The sequence below is a fragment of the Myxine glutinosa genome, chromosome 3 (assembly GCF_964187855.1).
Source record: "Myxine glutinosa chromosome 3, kmMyxGlut1.1, whole genome shotgun sequence".
NCBI lineage: Eukaryota > Metazoa > Chordata > Myxini > Myxiniformes > Myxinidae > Myxine > Myxine glutinosa.
Genome location: NC_136263.1, coordinates 28,434,934 through 28,459,799, shown reverse-complemented (window position 1 = coordinate 28,459,799; position 24,866 = coordinate 28,434,934). Strand labels below are relative to the sequence as shown.

The following is a 24,866-nucleotide window of genomic DNA, read 5'->3' as shown; positions in this document are numbered from 1 at the left end:
AATACCAAGTGCGGTGCTCGAGAGTTTGTTACAGCATTCTCAATACCAAGTGCGGTGCTCGAGAGTTTGTTACAGCATTCCCAATACCAAGTGCGGTGCTCGAGAGTTTGTTACAGCATTCCCAATACCAAGTGCGGTGGTCGAGAGTTTGGGACCACATTATCAATACAGTGCGGTGGTCGAGAGTTTGGGACCACATTCCCAATACAGTGCGGTGGTCGAGAGTTTGGGACCACATTCCCAATACAGTGCGGTGGTCGAGAGTTTTGTACAGCATTCCCAATACAGTGCGGTGGTCGAGAGTTTGGGACCACATTATCAATACAGTGCGGTGGTCGAGAGTTTGGGACCACATTCCCAATACAGTGCGGTGGTCGAGAGTTTGGGACCACATTCCCAATGCAGTGTGGCGGTCGAGAGATTGGGACCACATTCCCAATACAGTGCGGTGGTCGAGAGATTGGGACCACATTCCCAATACAGTGCGGTAGTCGAGAGTTTGGGACCACATTGCCAATACAGTGCAGTGGTCGAGAGTTTGGTACAGCATTCCCAATACAGTGCGGTGGTCGAGAGTTTGGGACCACATTACCAATACAGTGCGGTGGTCGAGAGTTTGGGACCACATTCCCAATACAGTGCGGTGGTCGAGAGATTGGGACCACATTCCCAATACAGTGCGGTGGTCGAGAGATTGGGACCACATTCCCAATACCAAGTGCGGTGCTCGAGTTTGTTACAGCATTCCCAATACAGTGCGGTGCTCGAGAGTTTGTTACAGCATTCCCAATACAGTGCGGTGCTCGAGAGTTTGTTACAGCATTCCCAATACCAAGTGCGGTGCTCGAGAGTTTGTTACAGCATTCCCAATACCAAGTGCAGTGGTCGAGAGTTTGTTACAGCATTCCCAATACCAAGTGCGATGCTCGAGAGTTTGTTACAGCATTCCCAATACCAAGTGCGGTGCTCGAGAGTTTGTTACAGCATTCCCAATACCAAGTGCGGTGCTCGAGAGTTTGTTACAGCATTCCCAATACCAAGTGCGGTGCTCGAGAGTTTGTTACAGCATTCCCAATACCAAGTGCGGTGCTCGAGAGTTTGTTACAGCATTCCCAATACCAAGTGCGGTGCTCGAGAGTTTGTTACAGCATTCCCAATACCAAGTGCGGTGCTCGAGAGTTTGTTACAGCATTCTCAATACCAAGTGCGGTGCTCGAGAGTTTGTTACAGCATTCCCAATACCAAGTGCGGTGGTCGAGTTTGTTACAGCATTCCCAATACAAAGTGCAATGCTCGAGAGTTTGTTACAGCATTCCCAATACCAAGTGCAATGCTCGAGAGTTTGTTACAGCATTCCCAATACCAAGTGCGGTGCTCGAGAGTTTGTTACAGCATTCCCAATACAGTGCGGTGCTCGAGAGTTTGTTACAGCATTCCCAATACCAAGTGCGGTGCTCGAGAGTTTGTTACAGCATTCCCAATACCAAGTGCGGTGCTCGAGAGTTTGTTACAGCATTCCCAATACCAAGTGCGGTGCTCGAGAGTTTGTTACAGCATTCCCAATACTAAGTGCGGTGCTCGAGAGTTTGTTACAGCATTCCCAATACAGTGCGGTGGTCGAGAGTTTGTTACAGCATTCCCAATACAATGCGGTGCTCGAGAGTTTGTTACAGCATTCCCAATACAGTGCGGTGCTCGAGAGTTTGTTACAGCATTCCCAATACAGTGCGGTGCTCGAGAGTTTGTTACAGCATTCCCAATACCAAGTGCGGTGCTCGAGAGTTTGTTACAGCATTCCCAATACAGTGCGGTAGTCGAGAGTTTGTTACAGCATTCCCAATACCAAGTGCGATGCTCGAGAGTTTGTTACAGCATTCCCAATACCAAATGCGGTGCTCGAGAGTTTGTTACAGCATTCCCAATACAGTGCGGTGCTCGAGAGTTTGTTACAGCATTCCCAATACAGTGCGGTGCTCGAGAGTTTGTTACAGCATTCCCAATACCAAGTGCGGTGCTCGAGAGTTTGTTACAGCATTCCCAATACAGTGCGGTGCTCGAGAGTTTGTTACAGCATTCCCAATACAGTGCGGTGCTCGAGAGTTTGTTACAGCATTCCCAATACAGTGCGGTGCTCGAGAGTTTGTTACAGCATTCCCAATACAGTGCGGTGCTCGAGAGTTTGTTACAGCATTCCCAATACCAAGTGCGGTGCTCGAGAGTTTGTTACAGCATTCCCAATACAGTGCGGTGCTCGAGTTTGTTACAGCATTCCCAATACAGTGCGGTGCTCGAGAGTTTGTTACAACATTACCAATACAGTGCAGTGGTCGAGAGTTTGGTACAGCATTCCCAATACAGTGCGGTGGTCGAGAGTTTGGGACCACATTACCAATACAGTGCGGTGGTCGAGAGTTTGGGACCACATTCCCAATACAGTGCGGTGGTTGAGAGATTGGGACCACATTCCCAATACAGTACGGTGGTCGAGAGATTGGGACCACATTCCCAATACCAAGTGCGGTGCTCGAGTTTGTTACAGCATTCCCAATGCAGTGCGGTGCTCGAGAGTTTGTTACAGTATTTCCAATACAGTGCGGTGCTCGAGAGTTTGTTACAGCATTCCCAATACCAAGTGCGGTGCTCGAGAGTTTGTTACAGCATTCCCAATACCAAGTGCGGTGCTCGAGAGTTTGTTACAGCATTCCCAATACCAAGTGCGGTGCTCGAGAGTTTGTTACAGCATTCCCAATACCAAGTGCAGTGGTCGAGAGTTTGTTACAGCATTCCCAATACCAAGTGCGGTGCTCGAGAGTTTGTTACAGCATTCCCAATACCAAGTGCGGTGCTCGAGAGTTTGTTACAGCATTCCCAATACCAAGTGCGGTGCTCGAGAGTTTGTTACAGCATTCCCAATACCAAGTGCGGTGCTCGAGAGTTTGTTACAGCATTCCCAATACCAAGTGCGGTGCTCGAGAGTTTGTTACAGCATTCCCAATACCAAGTGCGGTGCTCGAGAGTTTGTTACAGCATTCCCAATACCAAGTGCGGTGGTCGAGAGTTTGTTACAGCATTCCCAATCAGAGTGCGGTGCTCGAGAGTTTGTTACAGCATTCCCAATACCAAGTGCGGTGCTCGAGAGTTTGTTACAGCATTCCCAATACCAAGTGCGGTGCTCGAGAGTTTGTTACAGCATTCTCAATACCAAGTGCGGTGCTCGAGAGTTTGTTACAGCATTCCCAATACCAAGTGCGGTGCTCGAGAGTTTGTTACAGCATTCCCAATACCAAGTGCGGTGGTCGAGTTTGTTACAGCATTCCCAATACAAAGTGCAATGCTCGAGAGTTTGTTACAGCATTCCCAATACCAAGTGCAATGCTCGAGAGTTTGTTACAGCATTCCCAATACCAAGTGCGGTGCTCGAGAGTTTGTTACAGCATTCCCAATACAGTGCGGTGCTCGAGAGTTTGTTACAGCATTCCCAATACCAAGTGCGGTGCTCGAGAGTTTGTTACAGCATTCCCAATACCAAGTGCGGTGCTCGAGAGTTTGTTACAGCATTCCCAATACCAAGTGCGGTGCTCGAGAGTTTGTTACAGCATTCCCAATACTAAGTGCGGTGCTCGAGAGTTTGTTACAGCATTCCCAATACAGTGCGGTGGTCGAGAGTTTGTTACAGCATTCCCAATACAGTGCGGTGCTCGAGAGTTTGTTACAGCATTCCCAATACAGTGCGGTGCTCGAGAGTTTGTTACAGCATTCCCAATACCAAGTGCGGTGCTCGAGAGTTTGTTACAGCATTCCCAATACAGTGCGGTGCTCGAGAGTTTGTTACAGCATTCCCAATACAGTGCGGTGCTCGAGAGTTTGTTACAGCATTCCCAATACAGTGCGGTGCTCGAGAGTTTGTTACAGCATTCCCAATACAGTGCGGTGCTCGAGAGTTTGTTACAGCATTCCCAATACCAAGTGCGGTGCTCGAGAGTTTGTTACAGCATTCCCAATACAGTGCGGTGCTCGAGTTTGTTACAGCATTCCCAATACAGTGCGGTGCTCGAGAGTTTGTTACAACATTACCAATACAGTGCAGTGGTCGAGAGTTTGGTACAGCATTCCCAATACAGTGCGGTGGTCGAGAGTTTGGGACCACATTACCAATACAGTGCGGTGGTCGAGAGTTTGGGACCACATTCCCAATACAGTGCGGTGGTTGAGAGATTGGGACCACATTCCCAATACAGTACGGTGGTCGAGAGATTGGGACCACATTCCCAATACCAAGTGCGGTGCTCGAGTTTGTTACAGCATTCCCAATGCAGTGCGGTGCTCGAGAGTTTGTTACAGTATTTCCAATACAGTGCGGTGCTCGAGAGTTTGTTACAGCATTCCCAATACCAAGTGCGGTGCTCGAGAGTTTGTTACAGCATTCCCAATACCAAGTGCGGTGCTCGAGAGTTTGTTACAGCATTCCCAATACCAAGTGCGGTGCTCGAGAGTTTGTTACAGCATTCCCAATACCAAGTGCAGTGGTCGAGAGTTTGTTACAGCATTCCCAATACCAAGTGCGGTGCTCGAGAGTTTGTTACAGCATTCCCAATACCAAGTGCGGTGCTCGAGAGTTTGTTACAGCATTCCCAATACCAAGTGCGGTGCTCGAGAGTTTGTTACAGCATTCCCAATACCAAGTGCGGTGCTCGAGAGTTTGTTACAGCATTCCCAATACCAAGTGCGGTGCTCGAGAGTTTGTTACAGCATTCCCAATACCAAGTGCGGTGCTCGAGAGTTTGTTACAGCATTCCCAATACCAAGTGCGGTGGTCGAGAGTTTGTTACAGCATTCCCAATCAGAGTGCGGTGCTCGAGAGTTTGTTACAGCATTCCCAATACCAAGTGCGGTGCTCGAGAGTTTGTTACAGCATTCCCAATACCAAGTGCGGTGCTCGAGAGTTTGTTACAGCATTCTCAATACCAAGTGCGGTGCTCGAGAGTTTGTTACAGCATTCCCAATACCAAGTGCGGTGCTCGAGAGTTTGTTACAGCATTCCCAATACCAAGTGCGGTGGTCGAGTTTGTTACAGCATTCCCAATACAAAGTGCAATGCTCGAGAGTTTGTTACAGCATTCCCAATACCAAGTGCAATGCTCGAGAGTTTGTTACAGCATTCCCAATACCAAGTGCGGTGCTCGAGAGTTTGTTACAGCATTCCCAATACAGTGCGGTGCTCGAGAGTTTGTTACAGCATTCCCAATACCAAGTGCGGTGCTCGAGAGTTTGTTACAGCATTCCCAATACCAAGTGCGGTGCTCGAGAGTTTGTTACAGCATTCCCAATACCAAGTGCGGTGCTCGAGAGTTTGTTACAGCATTCCCAATACTAAGTGCGGTGCTCGAGAGTTTGTTACAGCATTCCCAATACAGTGCGGTGGTCGAGAGTTTGTTACAGCATTCCCAATACAGTGCGGTGCTCGAGAGTTTGTTACAGCATTCCCAATACAGTGCGGTGCTCGAGAGTTTGTTACAGCATTCCCAATACCAAGTGCGGTGCTCGAGAGTTTGTTACAGCATTCCCAATACAGTGCGGTGCTCGAGAGTTTGTTACAGCATTCCCAATACCAAGTGCGGTGCTCGAGAGTTTGTTACAGCATTCCCAATACAGTGCGGTAGTCGAGAGTTTGTTACAGCATTCCCAATACCAAGTGCGATGCTCGAGAGTTTGTTACAGCATTCCCAATACCAAATGCGGTGCTCGAGAGTTTGTTACAGCATTCCCAATACAGTGCGGTGCTCGAGAGTTTGTTACAGCATTCCCAATACAGTGCGGTGCTCGAGAGTTTGTTACAGCATTCCCAATACCAAGTGCGGTGCTCGAGAGTTTGTTACAGCATTCCCAATACAGTGCGGTGCTCGAGAGTTTGTTACAGCATTCCCAATACAGTGCGGTGCTCGAGAGTTTGTTACAGCATTCCCAATACAGTGCGGTGCTCGAGAGTTTGTCACAGCATTCCCAATACCAAGTGCGGTGCTCGAGAGTTTGTTACAGCATTCCCAATACAGTGCGGTGCTCGAGAGTTTGTTACAGCATTCCCAATACAGTGCAGTGCTCGAGAGTTTGTTACAGCATTACCAATACAGTGCGGTGGTCGAGAGTTTGGTACAGCATTCCCAATACAGTGCGGTGGTCGAGAGTTTGGGACCACATTACCAATACAGTGCGGTGGTCGAGAGTTTGGGACCACATTCCCAATACAGTGCGGTGGTCGAGAGTTTGGGACCACATTCCCAATACAGTGCGGTGGTTGAGAGATTGGGACCACATTCCCAATACAGTGCGGTGGTCGAGAGATTGGGACCACATTCCCAATACCAAGTGCGGTGCTCGAGTTTGTTACAGCATTCCCAATGCAGTGCGGTGCTCGAGAGTTTGTTACAGTATTTCCAATACAGTGCGGTGCTCGAGAGTTTGTTACAGCATTCCCAATACCAAGTGCGGTGCTCGAGAGTTTGTTACAGCATTCCCAATACCAAGTGCGGTGCTCGAGAGTTTGTTACAGCATTCCCAATACCAAGTGCGGTGCTCGAGAGTTTGTTACAGCATTCCCAATACCAAGTGCGGTGGTCGAGAGTTTGTTACAGCATTCCCAATCAGAGTGCGGTGCTCGAGAGTTTGTTACAGCATTCCCAATACCAAGTGCGGTGCTCGAGAGTTTGTTACAGCATTCCCAATACCAAGTGCGGTGCTCGAGAGTTTGTTACAGCATTCTCAATACCAAGTGCGGTGCTCGAGAGTTTGTTACAGCATTCCCAATACCAAGTGCGGTGCTCGAGAGTTTGTTACAGCATTCCCAATACCAAGTGCGGTGGTCGAGTTTGTTACAGCATTCCCAATACAAAGTGCAATGCTCGAGAGTTTGTTACAGCATTCCCAATACCAAGTGCAATGCTCGAGAGTTTGTTACAGCATTCCCAATACCAAGTGCGGTGCTCGAGAGTTTGTTACAGCATTCCCAATACAGTGCGGTGCTCGAGAGTTTGTTACAGCATTCCCAATACCAAGTGCGGTGCTCGAGAGTTTGTTACAGCATTCCCAATACCAAGTGCGGTTCTCGAGAGTTTGTTACAGCATTCCCAATACCAAGTGCGGTGCTCGAGAGTTTGTTACAGCATTCCCAATACTAAGTGCGGTGCTCGAGAGTTTGTTACAGCATTCCCAATACAGTGCGGTGGTCGAGAGTTTGTTACAGCATTCCCAATACAGTGCGGTGCTCGAGAGTTTGTTACAGCATTCCCAATACCAAGTGCGGTGCTCGAGAGTTTGTTACAGCATTCCCAATACCAAGTGCGGTGCTCGAGAGTTTGTTACAGCATTCCCAATACAGTGCGGTGCTCGAGAGTTTGTTACAGCATTCCCAATACAGTGCGGTGCTCGAGAGTTTGTTACAACATTACCAATACAGTGCAGTGGTCGAGAGTTTGGTACAGCATTCCCAATACAGTGCGGTGGTCGAGAGTTTGGGACCACATTACCAATACAGTGCGGTGGTCGAGAGTTTGGGACCACATTCCCAATACAGTGCGGTGGTCGAGAGTTTGGGACCACATTCCCAATACAGTGCGGTGGTTGAGAGATTGGGACCACATTCCCAATACAGTGCGGTGGTCGAGAGATTGGGACCACATTCCCAATACCAAGTGCGGTGCTCGAGTTTGTTACAGCATTCCCAATGCAGTGCGGTGCTCGAGAGTTTGTTACAGTATTTCCAATACAGTGCGGTGCTCGAGAGTTTGTTACAGCATTCCCAATACCAAGTGCGGTGCTCGAGAGTTTGTTACAGCATTCCCAATACCAAGTGCGGTGCTCGAGAGTTTGTTACAGCATTCCCAATACCAAGTGCGGTGCTCGAGAGTTTGTTACAGCATTCCCAATACCAAGTGCAGTGGTCGAGAGTTTGTTACAGCATTCCCAATACCAAGTGCGGTGCTCGAGAGTTTGTTACAGCATTCCCAATACCAAGTGCGGTGCTCGAGAGTTTGTTACAGCATTCCCAATACCAAGTGCGGTGCTCGAGAGTTTGTTACAGCATTCCCAATACCAAGTGCGGTGCTCGAGAGTTTGTTACAGCATTCCCAATACCAAGTGCGGTGCTCGAGAGTTTGTTACAGCATTCCCAATACCAAGTGCGGTGCTCGAGAGTTTGTTACAGCATTCCCAATACCAAGTGCGGTGGTCGAGAGTTTGTTACAGCATTCCCAATCAGAGTGCGGTGCTCGAGAGTTTGTTACAGCATTCCCAATACCAAGTGCGGTGCTCGAGAGTTTGTTACAGCATTCCCAATACCAAGTGCGGTGCTCGAGAGTTTGTTACAGCATTCTCAATACCAAGTGCGGTGCTCGAGAGTTTGTTACAGCATTCCCAATACCAAGTGCGGTGCTCGAGAGTTTGTTACAGCATTCCCAATACCAAGTGCGGTGGTCGAGTTTGTTACAGCATTCCCAATACAAAGTGCAATGCTCGAGAGTTTGTTACAGCATTCCCAATACCAAGTGCAATGCTCGAGAGTTTGTTACAGCATTCCCAATACCAAGTGCGGTGCTCGAGAGTTTGTTACAGCATTCCCAATACAGTGCGGTGCTCGAGAGTTTGTTACAGCATTCCCAATACCAAGTGCGGTGCTCGAGAGTTTGTTACAGCATTCCCAATACCAAGTGCGGTGCTCGAGAGTTTGTTACAGCATTCCCAATACCAAGTGCGGTGCTCGAGAGTTTGTTACAGCATTCCCAATACTAAGTGCGGTGCTCGAGAGTTTGTTACAGCATTCCCAATGCAGTGCGGTGGTCGAGAGTTTGTTACAGCATTCCCAATACAGTGCGGTGCTCGAGAGTTTGTTACAGCATTCCCAATACAGTGCGGTGCTCGAGAGTTTGTTACAGCATTCCCAATACCAAGTGCGGTGCTCGAGAGTTTGTTACAGCATTCCCAATACAGTGCGGTGCTCGAGAGTTTGTTACAGCATTCCCAATACCAAGTGCGGTGCTCGAGAGTTTGTTACAGCATTCCCAATACAGTGCGGTAGTCGAGAGTTTGTTACAGCATTCCCAATACCAAGTGCGATGCTCGAGAGTTTGTTACAGCATTCCCAATACCAAATGCGGTGCTCGAGAGTTTGTTACAGCATTCCCAATACAGTGCGGTGCTCGAGAGTTTGTTACAGCATTCCCAATACAGTGCGGTGCTCGAGAGTTTGTTACAGCATTCCCAATACCAAGTGCGGTGCTCGAGAGTTTGTTACAGCATTCCCAATACAGTGCGGTGCTCGAGAGTTTGTTACAGCATTCCCAATACAGTGCGGTGCTCGAGAGTTTGTTACAGCATTCCCAATACAGTGCGGTGCTCGAGAGTTTGTCACAGCATTCCCAATACCAAGTGCGGTGCTCGAGAGTTTGTTACAGCATTCCCAATACAGTGCGGTGCTCGAGAGTTTGTTACAGCATTCCCAATACAGTGCAGTGCTCGAGAGTTTGTTACAGCATTACCAATACAGTGCGGTGGTCGAGAGTTTGGTACAGCATTCCCAATACAGTGCGGTGGTCGAGAGTTTGGGACCACATTACCAATACAGTGCGGTGGTCGAGAGTTTGGGACCACATTCCCAATACAGTGCGGTGGTCGAGAGTTTGGGACCACATTCCCAATACAGTGCGGTGGTTGAGAGATTGGGACCACATTCCCAATACAGTGCGGTAGTCGAGAGATTGGGACCACATTCCCAATACCAAGTGCGGTGCTCGAGTTTGTTACAGCATTCCCAATGCAGTGCGGTGCTCGAGAGTTTGTTACAGTATTTCCAATACAGTGCGGTGCTCGAGAGTTTGTTACAGCATTCCCAATACCAAGTGCGGTGCTCGAGAGTTTGTTACAGCATTCCCAATACCAAGTGCGGTGCTCGAGAGTTTGTTACAGCATTCCCAATACCAAGTGCGGTGCTCGAGAGTTTGTTACAGCATTCCCAATACCAAGTGCGGTGGTCGAGAGTTTGTTACAGCATTCCCAATCAGAGTGCGGTGCTCGAGAGTTTGTTACAGCATTCCCAATACCAAGTGCGGTGCTCGAGAGTTTGTTACAGCATTCCCAATACCAAGTGCGGTGCTCGAGAGTTTGTTACAGCATTCTCAATACCAAGTGCGGTGCTCGAGAGTTTGTTACAGCATTCCCAATACCAAGTGCGGTGCTCGAGAGTTTGTTACAGCATTCCCAATACCAAGTGCGGTGGTCGAGTTTGTTACAGCATTCCCAATACAAAGTGCAATGCTCGAGAGTTTGTTACAGCATTCCCAATACCAAGTGCAATGCTCGAGAGTTTGTTACAGCATTCCCAATACCAAGTGCGGTGCTCGAGAGTTTGTTACAGCATTCCCAATACAGTGCGGTGCTCGAGAGTTTGTTACAGCATTCCCAATACCAAGTGCGGTGCTCGAGAGTTTGTTACAGCATTCCCAATACCAAGTGCGGTTCTCGAGAGTTTGTTACAGCATTCCCAATACCAAGTGCGGTGCTCGAGAGTTTGTTACAGCATTCCCAATACTAAGTGCGGTGCTCGAGAGTTTGTTACAGCATTCCCAATACAGTGCGGTGGTCGAGAGTTTGTTACAGCATTCCCAATACAGTGCGGTGCTCGAGAGTTTGTTACAGCATTCCCAATACCAAGTGCGGTGCTCGAGAGTTTGTTACAGCATTCCCAATACCAAGTGCGGTGCTCGAGAGTTTGTTACAGCATTCCCAATACAGTGCGGTGCTCGAGAGTTTGTTACAGCATTCCCAATACAGTGCGGTGCTCGAGAGTTTGTTACAACATTACCAATACAGTGCAGTGGTCGAGAGTTTGGTACAGCATTCCCAATACAGTGCGGTGGTCGAGAGTTTGGGACCACATTACCAATACAGTGCGGTGGTCGAGAGTTTGGGACCACATTCCAAATACAGTGCGGTGGTCGAGAGATTGGGACCACATTCCCAATACAGTGCGGTGGTCGAGAGATTGGGACCACATTCCCAATACCAAGTGCGGTGCTTGAGTTTGTTACAGCATTCCCAATACAGTGCGGTGCTCGAGAGTTTGTTACAGCATTTCCAATACAGTGCGGTGCTCGAGAGTTTGTTACAGCATTCCCAATACCAAGTGCGGTGCTCGAGAGTTTGTTACAGCATTCCCAATACCAAGTGCGGTGCTCGAGAGTTTGTTACAGCATTCCCAATACCAAGTGCGGTGCTCGAGAGTTTGTTACAGCATTCCCAATACCAAGTGCAGTGGTCGAGAGTTTGTTACAGCATTCCCAATACCAAGTGCGGTGCTCGAGAGTTTGTTACAGCATTCCCAATACCAAGTGCGGTGCTCGAGAGTTTGTTACAGCATTCCCAATACCAAGTGCGGTGCTCGAGAGTTTGTTACAGCATTCCCAATACCAAGTGCGGTGCTCAAGAGTTTGTTACAGCATTCCCAATACCAAGTGCGGTGCTCGAGAGTTTTTTTCAGCATTCCCAATACCAAGTGCGGTGCTCGAGAGTTTGTTACAGCATTCCCAATACCAAGTGCGGTGGTCGAGAGTTTGTTACAGCATTCCCAATCAGAGTGCGGTGCTCGAGAGTTTGTTACAGCATTCCCAATACCAAGTGCGGTGCTCGAGAGTTTGTTACAGCATTCCCAATACCAAGTGCGGTGCTCGAGAGTTTGTTACAGCATTCTCAATACCAAGTGCGGTGCTCGAGAGTTTGTTACAGCATTCCCAATACCAAGTGCGGTGCTCGAGAGTTTGTTACAGCATTCCCAATACCAAGTGCGGTGGTCGAGTTTGTTACAGCATTCCCAATACAAAGTGCAATGCTCGAGAGTTTGTTACAGCATTCCCAATACCAAGTGCGGTGCTCGAGAGTTTGTTACAGCATTCCCAATACCAAGTGCGGTGGTCGAGAGTTTGTTACAGCATTCCCAATCCCAAGTGCGGTGGTCGAGTTTGTTACAGCATTCCCAATACCAAGTGCGGTGGTCGAGTTTGTTATAGCATTCCCAATACCAAGTGCGGTGCTCGAGAGTTTGTTACAGCATTCCCAATACCAAGTGCGGTGCTCGAGAGTTTGTTACAGCATTCCCAATACCAAGTGCGGTGCTCGAGAGTTTGTTACAGCATTCCCAATACCAAGTGCGGTGCTCGAGAGTTTGTTACAGCATTCCCAATACTAAGTGCGGTGCTCGAGAGTTTGTTACAGCATTCCCAATACAGTGCGGTGGTCGAGAGTTTGTTACAGCATTCCCAATACAGTGCGGTGCTCGAGAGTTTGTTACAGCATTCCCAATACAGTGCGGTGCTCGAGAGTTTGTTACAGCATTCCCAATACCAAGTGCGGTGCTCGAGAGTTTGTTACAGCATTCCCAATACAGTGCGGTGCTCGAGAGTTTGTTACAGCATTCCCAATACCAAGTGCGGTGCTCGAGAGTTTATTACAGCATTCCCAATACAGTGCGGTAGTCGAGAGTTTGTTACAGCATTCCCAATACCAAGTGCGATGCTCGAGAGTTTGTTACAGCATTCCCAATACCAAATGCGGTGCTCGAGAGTTTGTTACAGCATTCCCAATACAGTGCGGTGCTCGAGAGTTTGTTACAGCATTCCCAATACAGTGCGGTGCTCGAGAGTTTGTTACAGCATTCTCAATACCAAGTGCGATGCTCGAGAGTTTGTTACAGCATTCCCAATACCAATTGCGGTGCTCGAGAGTTTGTTACAGCATTCCCAATACAGTTCGGTGCTCGAGAGTTTGTTACAGCATTCCCAATACAGTGCGGTGCTCGAGAGTTTGTTACAGCATTCCCAATACAGTGCGGTAGTCGAGAGTTTGTTACAGCATTCCCAATACAGTGCGGTGCTCGAGAGTTTGTTACAGCATTCCCAATACAGTGCGGTAGTCGAGAGTTTGTTACAGCATTCCCAATACAGTGCGGTGCTCGAGAGTTTGTTACAGCATTCCCAATACAGTGCGGTGCTCGAGAGTTTGTTACAGCATTCCCAATACCAAGTGCGGTGCTCGAGTTTGTTACAGCATTCCCAATACAGTGCGGTGCTCGAGAGTTTGTTACAGCATTCCCAATACAGTGCGGTGCTCGAGAGTTTGTTACAGCATTCCCAATACCAAGTGCGGTGCTCGAGAGTTTGTTACAGCATTCCCAATACCAAGTGCGGTGCTCGAGTTTGTTACAGCATTCCCAATACAGTGCGGTGCTCGAGAGTTTGTTACAGCATTCTCAATACCAAGTGCGATGCTCGAGAGTTTGTTACAGCATTCCCAATACCAAGTGCGGTGCTCGAGAGTTTGTTACAGCATTCCCAATACAGTTCGGTGCTCGAGAGTTTGTTACAGCATTCCCAATACAGTGCGGTGCTCGAGAGTTTGTTACAGCATTCCCAATACAGTGCGGTAGTCGAGAGTTTGTTACAGCATTCCCAATACAGTGCGGTGCTCGAGAGTTTGTTACAGCATTCCCAATACAGTGCGGTGCTCGAGAGTTTGTTACAGCATTCCCAATACAGTGCGGTAGTCGAATGCTTCTTTACGGGAGGTGAGGAAGACCACGCAAACACAGACCAAAAAAAATAAATCTATATATATATCTATATATACTGATCATCCATCGGTTAACCAATAAATTAAAACAGGCCTTCAGGCTTCAATCATAACGGTGAGCGCAAACCGCGCGAGCACCAACCACAAACGATAACAATTTTAACATTCAAATACAAAAAACACAATGTGATAATAGTTTGAAAAATAACATTAGGCTTGTAATACAACAATATTACAATAATACGCACCGTTTATAAATCAAACACCCGATACATCGACGTCCACATCCACAGACGATCTGCGTGTGCTTCAGCCTTCAATATTCAAATCAAAATAGACCAATCGCAATCAGAGGTGAAATTTTTTAAAAGATGCTTCCCGCCAGTTTTTATTGGTCAGAACGCTTTGCTGCTTTGCTATTGGACAGCGGAAACATGTACTGTCGCACCAACACGATAGTTTTACACTGTACGTTCAACGTACATTAAAAATAAAGCCGAATTATAAATTGACAACATCTTCACACATTTACCTGAAAAGCAATTATGATGGAGCTATTGTTGAATTTCCTTCACTCAGTCAAAAGAAGAAGAAGAAGAAGAAGAAGAGGCAAAAAAGATAGCTATAAAATGCACAAATTAAGTAGTCTCGAATAACATTTAATAATGCAAAAACTTGTCAGAACTTGTATCTTGTGTGTGGATGGTTGACGTTTAATGTTGTTGGTGTCGCTCAGACATGATGGTCCGATTGGCGTTCTCCTGCGCCAAAGTTCCTTGGACATCCCTGCATGCGATCTTGTTAAACAATCATTTATTGAAGATTACTCTTATAATCGAATTAGTGTAGTGCTACTGCGTGGTGATTACGTAGAACAGCTCCTTGTGGCTATGGGCTTTCGAGTTCGTCCGGTATATCGTAGACAGCTGGTGTAGTTAGCAACAGAGAGTACAGTACATATAGATTTATTTAGAAGTTTAATTTGGTTTTTATTACATATTCATGTTCGATTCGGTCTATATAGTAGAACTGGGTTCTTCAAAGGTTTGTCCAAGTGTTCTGCGTGTATTTGACATCTGTGTTATTACAGTAATAAAATATCGATTCCTCGACGTTTTGAAACGCTGTTACTGTTAGTGTTACACATTAGTGAGTTACACATGAATGAAGTATAAGAGGCAGGCGTGATTCACAAAATCTGTATGCACTTCTTGGTCTTGGTATCCCCTTCCTCACAGGTGGAGTAAATAAGTTTCTTGGGAGTTGTGTCCAGATTTTAGCCATCATGGTGGTCTTCATGGATCTGAACGTGTGCGCGGAGCGATCCGCCCGGTCTTTAATAGAGTGTGCTGCACAACGTAAGTTCCTCATTCTCTCATTTAATCACTTTTTCACTCATTATTAACACCTTCAATCATTATTCGCTCATAGTCATATCCATCACTCAATTAATTTTATTTATTATTATTTTTACTTCGTCGAGGCTCGTATGATGGAGAGCGAACACGTAGAACATATAAATAATACAGGTAGTGTGAGAGAAGAGAGGGGAGAGAGAGCGGGAAGCACAACAACATTAGAGAACAGGGACATCAGGAGATCTGTGGAAGGGAGAGGGTTTGAGCAGGTGCATGGAATAAACAAGATGGAATATGGGCACTGCACTCTACAGAGGATTTCAGGAAAGAAGTCGGTATTTAAAAAAAGTGGATCTAGGGTGAAATTAGTGGGGGTAGAAAAGATCAAGGTTTTGGATGGGGGAAGATAAGAGATGGTGGTGAACAGCTGTTTTAAAGACCTGGAGGGAGGAGTGGGATTGAAGAAAGTGAGGGAGTTTGTTCCAGAGGCGGGAGAAAAGAGGAATGAAAGAGTGAAGGTGAGCAGAGAGTCTTGATTTTGGCAGTTTAACCAGAAGAGGGTTGCAGGCAGATCTTGTGTGTCCTGAAGGAATATGGGGGACAGAGCACAGAGAGAGCTGGGGGACCTAGGCCGGAGAGGAGTCGGTAGAAGAGAGAAAGCAGAAAGACCACCTACCTGCCTGCGGTGAGAGAGAGAGAGAGAGAGAGAGAAAGGCCCTCGGAATCGGCTTCATCACAGGAGATTGCAATGATTTTAAATGCAATTAGATTATTGATCAGGATTAAATAATTAAATTGATATATGTGGGAAAATTACATGCTGAGACCAGGAATCAAACCCAGGTCCAGTCAGGGTCGCCCAGATAGCTCAGATGGCAGGGCACTGTTACGGTTTTTCCAGAGGACCTGGGTTCGTTTCCTGGTCTGGGCTTGTAATTTTCCGACATATATATAAATTTGATTTTAAAAGCCTTGGTTTCTTCATCGTGAAGCCAAGCTAGGTTTGAGGCAGGAGTACCAGCCCAGAGGGGAGAGCAATATTCCATTGAGCTGCGAATGAAGGCTTTGTATGTTGTGATTAGCTTAGAGGTGCCAAGGAAGGACTTCGCACAACGGAGGATGCCCAGTCGGTCACTGGCTTTGGAGGCCAGCTTGGAAATGTGGTTTTCCTAGGAAAGATCCTGGCAGATAGTGAGACCCAAAAGCTTGAGTCACAGAACTTCTTCGAGAGGATTGTTCAGAAAGTAGATGGAAGGGTTGTCCAGCCGGTTCTTTCGGCGAGACAAGGTGAGAGTGTGACATTTGTCAGGATTGAAAGACGTGTTCAACATGTTTGTCCAGGTTATAATTTTATCCAGATCTGCAGAGAAGGAGGAGGCTGCTGCCTGCCTGAAGAGATGGAGTGGCAGAGGGCGGAGTCATCAGCAAAAAGACAGAGAGGGTTTTCGAGGGAGTCTTAGAGATAATTGATGAAGATTAGAAAAAGCGCAGGGCCCAGAACACTGCCTTGAGGAACTTAAGCCTGGACAGGAAGAGGAGATGAGAGGATTCCATTTAGGGCCACACATTGACTACGACAGGAAAGGAAGTCCGCGAGCCATGAGTGGAGATTTCCATGGGTATCATAAGAGGAGAGTTTGGTGAACAGAGCCGGGTGCCAGACAGTATTGAAGGGACGAGATATGTCGAGGAAGACGGCTCTGTTTTCTTGTCTGGCGTTGAAGAACTCCGTTCATTGTTGAGACAGCAGAAGCAGCATGAGTAGAGTAGAGTAGAGTAGAGTAGAGTAGAGTAGAGTAGAGTAGAGTAGAGTAGAGTAGAGTGACCTGGTCTGAATCCAAATCGATTCATTTTTCACTCACATCCAACACTTCAGACTTCAGACAACACTTCATCACTTCAGGGGGCAGAGCATGAAGGTTGTAGGGCAGCCGGGAAGGCTGCAAAGAGGTAGGTGGCGGGGGCGCGGGAGGCATGTAGGAGGATGTTCGGGGGGCGCTTGGATTCGGGGGAGGGTCGGAGAGCGGTATTCAGGATTGCAAAGCGGATATCGAGGGGGGGGTGTGATGTGATGGGGGTGAGTTGCTTGAGGGATGGGGTGGGACGGATCGTTGTGGGCCCGGGTGGAGTTGAAGGGGGATGGAAAAGATGTATGGAAATGCTGTTGAATACAGAGAATGGGTGGGATGGCAACATAGAGAGTGGCCCAGTTTTGGGACCGGCAGGGAAGGTGACTGGGAAGGAGGTTGAGGAAGCGATGGAGGCAATGGGGAGTGGAGGGGCGGGGGGGGGGGGGGGCGACGGGAGTTGTGGGAGATATGTTGAAGGCAGCAGGAAGTTGGGGTGTGAAGAGAATGACAGAGATCTGTGGTCTGGTGTTGGGGGAAGGCCGCATACCAGTGGATTGGGAACTGAGTGCCCTCGTCCCTCGATACAAGGGGAAAGGTGACCCTCTGGAGTGTGGCTCGTACCGAGCGATAAAGTTATGGAGCATGGAGTGAAGGTATTGGAGGTGGTGTTGGAGAGGAGGATGAGGAAGAGGGTGAAGATCGACGTAATGCGGTTTGGATTTATGCGGGGAAGAGGAACGACAGACGCACTCTTTATTGTGAGGCAGTTGCAGGGGAAGTACATGGAGAAGACGAAGAGGTTGTTTCTTGGGTTTGTTGATCTGGAGAAAGCATTCAATAGGGTTCCACGCGAAGTATTGACATGGGCATTGAGGAAGTTAGGAGTGGAGGAATGGTTGATCAGAGAAGTGATGGCAATGTACAAAAGAGCGCGCACAGCTTTAAGGACGAAGGACGGGAACAGCGGTGAGTTTGAGGTGAAGGTGGGAGTGCATCAGGGGTCGGTACTAAGTCCACTACTATTTGTAGCTGTGATGGAGGTGCTGGCTCAGAACGTAAAGGAGGGTTTACCGTGGGAGTTGTTGTATGCAGATGATCTGGTGTTGATTGCGGAAAGTATGGATGGACTGAAGGAAAAGATGAACAAGTGGAAGGAATGTATGGAGACAAAAGGTCTGAAGGTGAATATCGGAAAGACTGAGGTGATGGCAAGTGGTAAAGCATGTGGTGAGGTGGAAAGAACTGGGAAGTGGCCATGTGCTGTGTGCAGGAAGGGTGTCGGAGTGAACTCCATTCAATGTGCAATGTGCGCTGAGTGGGTTCATCAAAAATGTAGTGGTCTGAGAGGGTCATTAACCAGTGTGGCAGCTACATTCAAATGTAAGGTGTTCACCTGTTCACCAAAAACAGCTGTTCACCACCATCTCTTATCCTCCCCCATCGAAAACCTTGATCTTTTCTACCCCCGCTAATTTCGGTCCCCTTGTGTTTTATACCTCTCCCCCCCGCCCTCCCCCTCCCACGCCTCCTGCCCCCAAGCCCTCTCCCTCCCACACTTCTCCCTGCTCTCAAATGTTGTGGTTGTGTGCTTCCCCTTCTCTCCCCATCTTGTCTTCCGCTCCCTCTTTTTGTGTTTTGTTTGTCTGGTTGATTTGTTTGTGAAATAAATTTTAGCTCTTTCACGAGCCTCGATTCAGTATACAAAAAAAACAAAAAAAAAAAAAAAAAAACGTGTGCACAGAGGGAGCTGCAGATGGAGGAAATGTTGAGTTGGATCTTTGAGACGGCGCGAAGCTGGAAGGTGTGAAAACATTTTGCTACCTCAGAGACATGCTGAATGGAGAAGGTGGATCAGACTCGGCAACGGTTCCTCGAGTGAGATGTGCGTGGAAGAAGTTTCGGGAACTGAGTGGCATGCTGATGAGGAGGGGAGTGTCGTTGAAGCTGAAGGGAAAGGTGTATGCTGCATGCTAGAGAAGTGTTATGATTTATGGGAGCGAGACATGGGTCATGAATGTGGAGCAGCAACAAAGGCTGGAAAGGGTGGAAATGCCAATGGTTCGGTGGATGTGTGGAGTATCGTTGAGAGAGAGGAAGACAAATGATGAATTGCGAAAGATGATGGGAATAGAGCCTGTGATTGATGCTGTGAAGAGGAACAGGTTGAGATGGTTTGGTCATGTGTTGAGGAAGGATGAAAGTGACTGGTTGAGAAGAGTGATGGAAATGAATGTAGAAGGAAGTAGAGGACGCGGAAGATCGAGAAAGACTTGGCTAAAGATCGTGGAAGAAGAAATGCGGGCAAGGGTTAACAAGGGGAGATGCAGAAAATAGGGCAAAATGGAGAAGATTGTCATGGGGACCGCAAGGCTAAGCCCCGCTCTAGCAGGGAAAATGGCCTTAAAATGCATGTTGTTGTTGGTTGAGAAACTGATTTAGACACGTCTTGGGCCTACTGCCTGACAGAAGATAATCAAAGTTATTTTCATGCCAACCGACCACCTCCAGGCACCTATCCCTCTCCACATCAGTTCTCCAGTCCAACCTGCCCCTTCTCTCTATATTCCCCATAACCTTGCTTTTAGAAATTTCCATTTTGTATTTCTCACATCATTTCATTCTGGTTTTCCATTCCATATATCAGAAGTTTCAGTTTCACTTTTTAACATCTGTCTAGCTTTTGGATATGATTTTCGATTCATCATTGCAATTTGTTATGTGGTGCAAATGGTGCATGAAAAAGATCATCACAAATTATTTTTTGGGGGATTTCCTTTTGGTTTTCTGAGGGGTCTAAGGGATTTTGGTTGGTTTCTCAAAACTTTGTGGACAAGTTGGTTGTGTGACGAGGGCTAATTAATTAGATTTTGGTGAAGATTCGGATCTGGCTCCTATCATTTTTAAAGTGATTCTTCACTATTGAGTTATAGGGCAAGCTATACGATATGAAATGAATATGAATGAATGATCGTTTTAAGGCCATTTTCCCTGCTAGAGCAGGGGTTAGCCTTGCGGGCCCCATGACAATCATGGTTCCCTGTTTGAGGCAATGTTTGTATGGCCGGATGCCCTTCCTGGCACCAACCCTTAGTCGCCTCTTATGATGCGCAGGGATACGGTGTACCTATTCTAAACCGTGGTACACACCGGGAGATATACGATATATAGCAGAATATTTCAAAACGTTGCAGATGGGCTATGATGAAACTAGGTGGATGTGTTGGGTTGGTGACAAGACCAAGCTGATTAGATTTTGGTTCAGCTCTGCATGCAGGTCCATACGGCCTATCAGTGGGATAGAAAACGTAAACTGTTCAGCCTGGCGGAGGTATGCACTCTACCTAGTGCCATTCTAGTTCGAGTTCTTTCAACTTCCATGTAACAACTATTAGTTGTTGCTTTCCTTGAGTTCCAAAGGCATTGGGTATCCGTCTGTTTTTTGGGCCTTGTTGAAACGACTCTTGTTTTAAATACTGTACTTTAATAATTGCATGTTATTTTATCCTTTTTCTTTGTACCAGTTGGTTATTCAGCTGTGGCTATCAATACCACTATCGACTTGCAAGACAAGAAAAAGGTTAGCCCATTCACAGTCGCCACTTTACACACGCTCTGCTGTGGAATTATTGGGTATTTTAAGGTAACCTTGTGTGAAGCGTTTACTTTTTGTGATCTTGTAATCCACAGGAAATTGCACCACCCAACTTGCCCCCTGCTCTGCTTGCCAACCCTCCAACTGTACAGGTGTGTGTTACTCACCCAGATCAACAATCGGCTTCTGTGGCCTCGGACTGAATCAAACAAACGCTTATTTTGCGGTAAGTTCATGTCTGCCTTCCAAATGCCTTACAATCTTCCCCTTCTCCCCCCCCCCCCCCCCCCCCCCCTACTTATCTCTCACCACGTAGGGCAGGTCAAGACCAATTAAAATCTTAACTCGACTGACTGCGATCATATCCGATCATTCCCATGGAAACAAACTGGTACGTGTCGATCTTCAACATCTTTATATTCATGAGGTCCTTGGTAATCGAGCGAGTTGATTGTAAATACTGGAGATTTACACATGTTAAGAGTTGACACGTGCTTTGCCGTAACACCTTGTGATGGATGGTAAGCCATTTTTAGCTGATTGCCTGCTACGTTGCCTTTGGCATCTTGGTGAATGTGATTTTGCTGCAAGTCATGAGTACTGCAGCTTTAGTCGAATGTTTGATCATGTGCTGTATCTTGATGCATCGGGGAGATAGATGTTGGACTTTCGCTGTACATTTGATCCTGATGAGTGGTTTCCTCGGGTTGCTGATATTGTTTGTTCGCTGTAATTTCTCGTTGCTTTCTGTTTTGGACACCGGTGCAAAAACACAAGTAAGATTGGCTGAAAATATTTTGTGCTCTCCTCTTCATCTCCTAGAAATCTGCCATGCAGTCATATGACATTGTTGCTGTGATGCCCAAAGGAGAGAAGGTATTCCAGGTGTGTGAACTTGTAATGGGTTGTCTCACCAATTTCTCACTATTGGGCCTACAAATCCACAGTATATGCCGTGTTTCAGCAGCCTAATTACCATTTTTCAGTGTGCAATGCCTTTGGCTTTAACAGTGGTGCAAGGATGTGTTTAATCATTTTCAAAACGAGAGTTTGAATGACTAGGATACTTTTTGTTGATGAGAGCACCGTGCGCTGTTGTGCATTGCCGTTACATGCAGATGGCGTGTAATGATTTGGAAGTCGACATCATCTGTATCGACACGTCACAAAGGCTTCCATTTCGGATGCGCCGCCCCTTGACAAACTTGGTGAGGCTGTCTTTGGTTTAGCTCTGCCATATTATATAACATCGTTTATGTGGTTAAATATGACCGCTTCCGGTCCGGTCTGGAGAGGACGCTGGCGTTACTTGTTCGCCGCTTCTCCGACTGGGTCATTGTGCATAGTCTGCTTTTCTGGTGGTCGTGGCGGCTTTTTGGCCGTTGGGTCTGCCCTCTGCTCGGTCCCGGCTCTGCTCCTGGCTTCGCCTGCCCGGCTCTTCCACTGTTTTACTCAGGCCCGCTCCCGTTGTTTGTGGCCATTGTTTGCGGCTGTGGCTGTTTGCCACTGCGGTCTTGGTTTTGCGGCTGTTTGCCGCTGCGGCCTTTGTTGTCTTGGCTTGCGGCTGCGGTTGTTTGCCGCTGCGGCCTTTGCTGTCTTGATTAGCGGCTGCGGTTGTTTGCCGCTGCGGCCTTTGCTGTCTTGATTAGCGGCTGCGGTCGTTTGCCGCTGCGGCAAGGCCTACTCTTCCTCCTCGACCTTGGCCTCTTACTCGTCCCTTCGCTCCTGCCTGGCATGGCTCTAAGGTACTCCGCCGCAAGGCTTCTTCTGCTCAATACTCCCTCCACCCCATCATGCATCGCTGCAATCAAATACCACGGACTCCTGCGATGACCCAGATACATTCATAGAGGCTCCGGTCGTAAGTTTGTTTACTTACAAACAGGTCACTTCATTCCCGTACTTTGGTCGGCTCAGCGCACTCCCACTCATCGTCCCAGCGCACCTGGTCACAGCAACGCACACGATCGCACCTCCTGTCTGCAAACCCTGGCTAAATCACCTGAGTTCATCCCCACCGTACAAAGCAACATCAAGCTCACCCTGTTCAATACCCGGTCCCTCAACAACAAAAGCCTCATCCTGAACGACTACATTCTGGATAATAAACTGGACTTTCTCTGTCTCACTGAAACCTGGCAACAACCACTGGACTACTTCTCACTCAACCTCACGACACCCAATGGATATTGTTACATCAATAAACCACACTCGGAGGGCCGAGGTGGTGGAATTGCCGTAATTCACCGACAGGACATCAAGACCAGCCTCATCTCCATCTCATCTGCTCCATCATTTGAACACCTGGCTTTTAAACTCTCTGGTCACACACAGTCAGTCATGGCTGTCGTCTACCGCCCTCCCAAACCACACCCATCATTCCTGTCTGACTTCTCCTACTTTCTGACCCAGCTCTGTTCCCTCTCCCCCTCAATCTTCCTCCTCGGTGATTTCAATATCCACATGGACTCCACTGACTCCACAATAACCACTGACTTCACTGATTTACTCACCTGCTTTAACCTCACTCAACATGTCAACTTTCCTACCCATAACTGTGGTCACATTCTGGACCTTGTCTGCTCTACTGGATTAATTTTGCACCATCTCTCTGGCTCCGACCTCACCCTCTCTGACCACTTAGCCATCACTATGACCATCAACATCCCCACCCCAGCACCAAGGCATTATCGCACTATCAACTTCCGTAAGCTAAACGCTCTTTCACCTACCTCATTCTCATCCACCCTCTCTGAAAAAATGTCCACTTCTCCCTTCATTGACCTCCACACCCCTTGTGACCTCACTGACTACGACAACCACACTCTCTCCTCCTGCCTTGACCAGCTTGCGCCTATAAAAACCAAAACAGTTTCTTTCACCCATTCTGCTCCCTGGTTTACCCCTGAACTCCGCCTGATGAAAACTCGTGCTCGCCAACTTGAAAGACTCCGCAATAAAACAGGTCTCACAATTCACTCCCAAGCCTACAAGGACCACCTACAACACTACAAATATGCCCTCTCCCGCGCCCGCTCTGCCTACTACTCTCAAATTATCCACTCTGGCTCTGGAAACCCAAAAGCACTCTTCTCTACAATAAACAAACTCCTCAGCCCCCTGGACATCACCACCCAGTCATTCACAGTAGACAACTGCATCTCCTTCCTTTCATTTTTCCAAAGCAAAATTGACAACATCTACAGCAGCTTAACCACCACCGTACCTGCTCCCCCTCAAACCACCTGCCCCCCCTTATCCTGCCAACCCCTGTCTCAGTTCTCCCTAGTCTTCCCTACTGACCTCTCTGAACTCCTCATAGGAATGAAAACTGCCACCTGCACTCTTGACCCCATCCCCTCCAGCTTTGTCAAGGCCTCCCTTCCTGCTCTCTCTCCACTTATCACTGCAACAATAAACTCCTCCCTGTCTACAGGCATCGTCCCACCATCCCTCAAAATTGCTGCTGTTACCCCCATTCTGAAAAAACCTGGACTCAACCCTGACACCCTAAACAACTTCAGACCCATCTCCAACCTACCCTTTCTGTCAAAAGTTTTGGAACGCGCTGTAGCCACTCAATTCAAACATCACCTCTCTGCCAATAACCTGTATGAAACATTCCAATCCGGATTCCGCTCCAACCACAGTACTGAAACTGCTCTCCTCAAAATCACCAACGACCTTCTCCTCTCCTCTGACGCTGGCTCAACATTCTCATCCTCCTCGACCTCAGCGCCGCCTTTGACACCATCAATCACACCATCCTCCTCACCCGACTTGAAACCACCTTTAACATTACCGGCATTGCCCTCTCTTGGATCAAATCATACCTCTCTGACAGACGCCAGTTCATCTCCATCAATAACTGCAAATCCCCCACTGCTCCCCTCCCCCAAGGTGTCCCCCAAGGTTCAGTTCTTGGCCCCCTCCTCTTCATCCTGTACCTGTCCCCCCTTGGTCACTTAATCCGCCGTCATGGTCTCCAATTCCACTGCTTCGCCGATGACATCCAGCTTTTCATCTCCACCAAGTCCATCTCCACTGCCACCCACTCTATCCTGACAAACTGCATCACTGAAATAAAATCCTGGCTTCAAATCAACTTCCTCAAACTTAACTATGATAAATTTGAAATAATAATCATTGGCCCAAAAAACGCTCACCAAATCCACCCATAACTTTGCCCTCAACATCGACGGTTTCCCAGTATCCACCTCCCCTCACATCCGGAATCTTGGCATCATCTTTGACCAAACCCTCTCCTTCAACAAATACACTATACAGATCACAAAGACAGCCTTCTTTCACCTGAAAAACATCGCCCGTCTCCGTCCATCCCTCTCCTCCACGGCTGCAGAAACCCTCATCCACGCCTTCATCACCTCCCGTCTGGACTACTGCAACAGCCTCCTCTATGGTTCACCCTCAATAATCATCAATAAACTCCAATACATT

At 47.7% G+C, this 24,866-nt stretch overlaps 2 protein-coding genes across 3 annotated transcripts in view; one reads left to right on the top strand and one right to left on the bottom strand.

Moving 5' to 3' along the window:
- Nucleotides 1-13,958, bottom strand: part of LOC137415394 (uncharacterized) — a 206,146-nt gene extending 192,188 nt beyond the window's left edge. For both annotated transcript variants that reach the window (XM_078773789.1, XM_078773790.1), the window contains exon 1: nt 13,857-13,958. The gene's annotated coding sequence lies outside the window, so the exon portion shown is untranslated. The remainder of the gene's footprint in view (nt 1-13,856) is intronic.
- Nucleotides 13,959-14,690: 732 nt separating this feature from the next.
- The window catches only part of RPP30 (ribonuclease P/MRP subunit p30), a 36,371-nt gene continuing 26,195 nt past the window's right edge, over nt 14,691-24,866 (top strand). Inside the window, exons 1-7 of the mRNA XM_068111169.2 lie at nt 14,691-14,734; nt 14,847-14,966; nt 20,338-20,393; nt 20,504-20,560; nt 20,725-20,799; nt 21,231-21,293; nt 21,527-21,616. Of these exons, the coding sequence (XP_067967270.1) occupies nt 14,894-14,966; nt 20,338-20,393; nt 20,504-20,560; nt 20,725-20,799; nt 21,231-21,293; nt 21,527-21,616 (414 nt within the window). The 5' untranslated portion in view covers nt 14,691-14,734; nt 14,847-14,893. The remainder of the gene's footprint in view (nt 14,735-14,846; nt 14,967-20,337; nt 20,394-20,503; nt 20,561-20,724; nt 20,800-21,230; nt 21,294-21,526; nt 21,617-24,866) is intronic.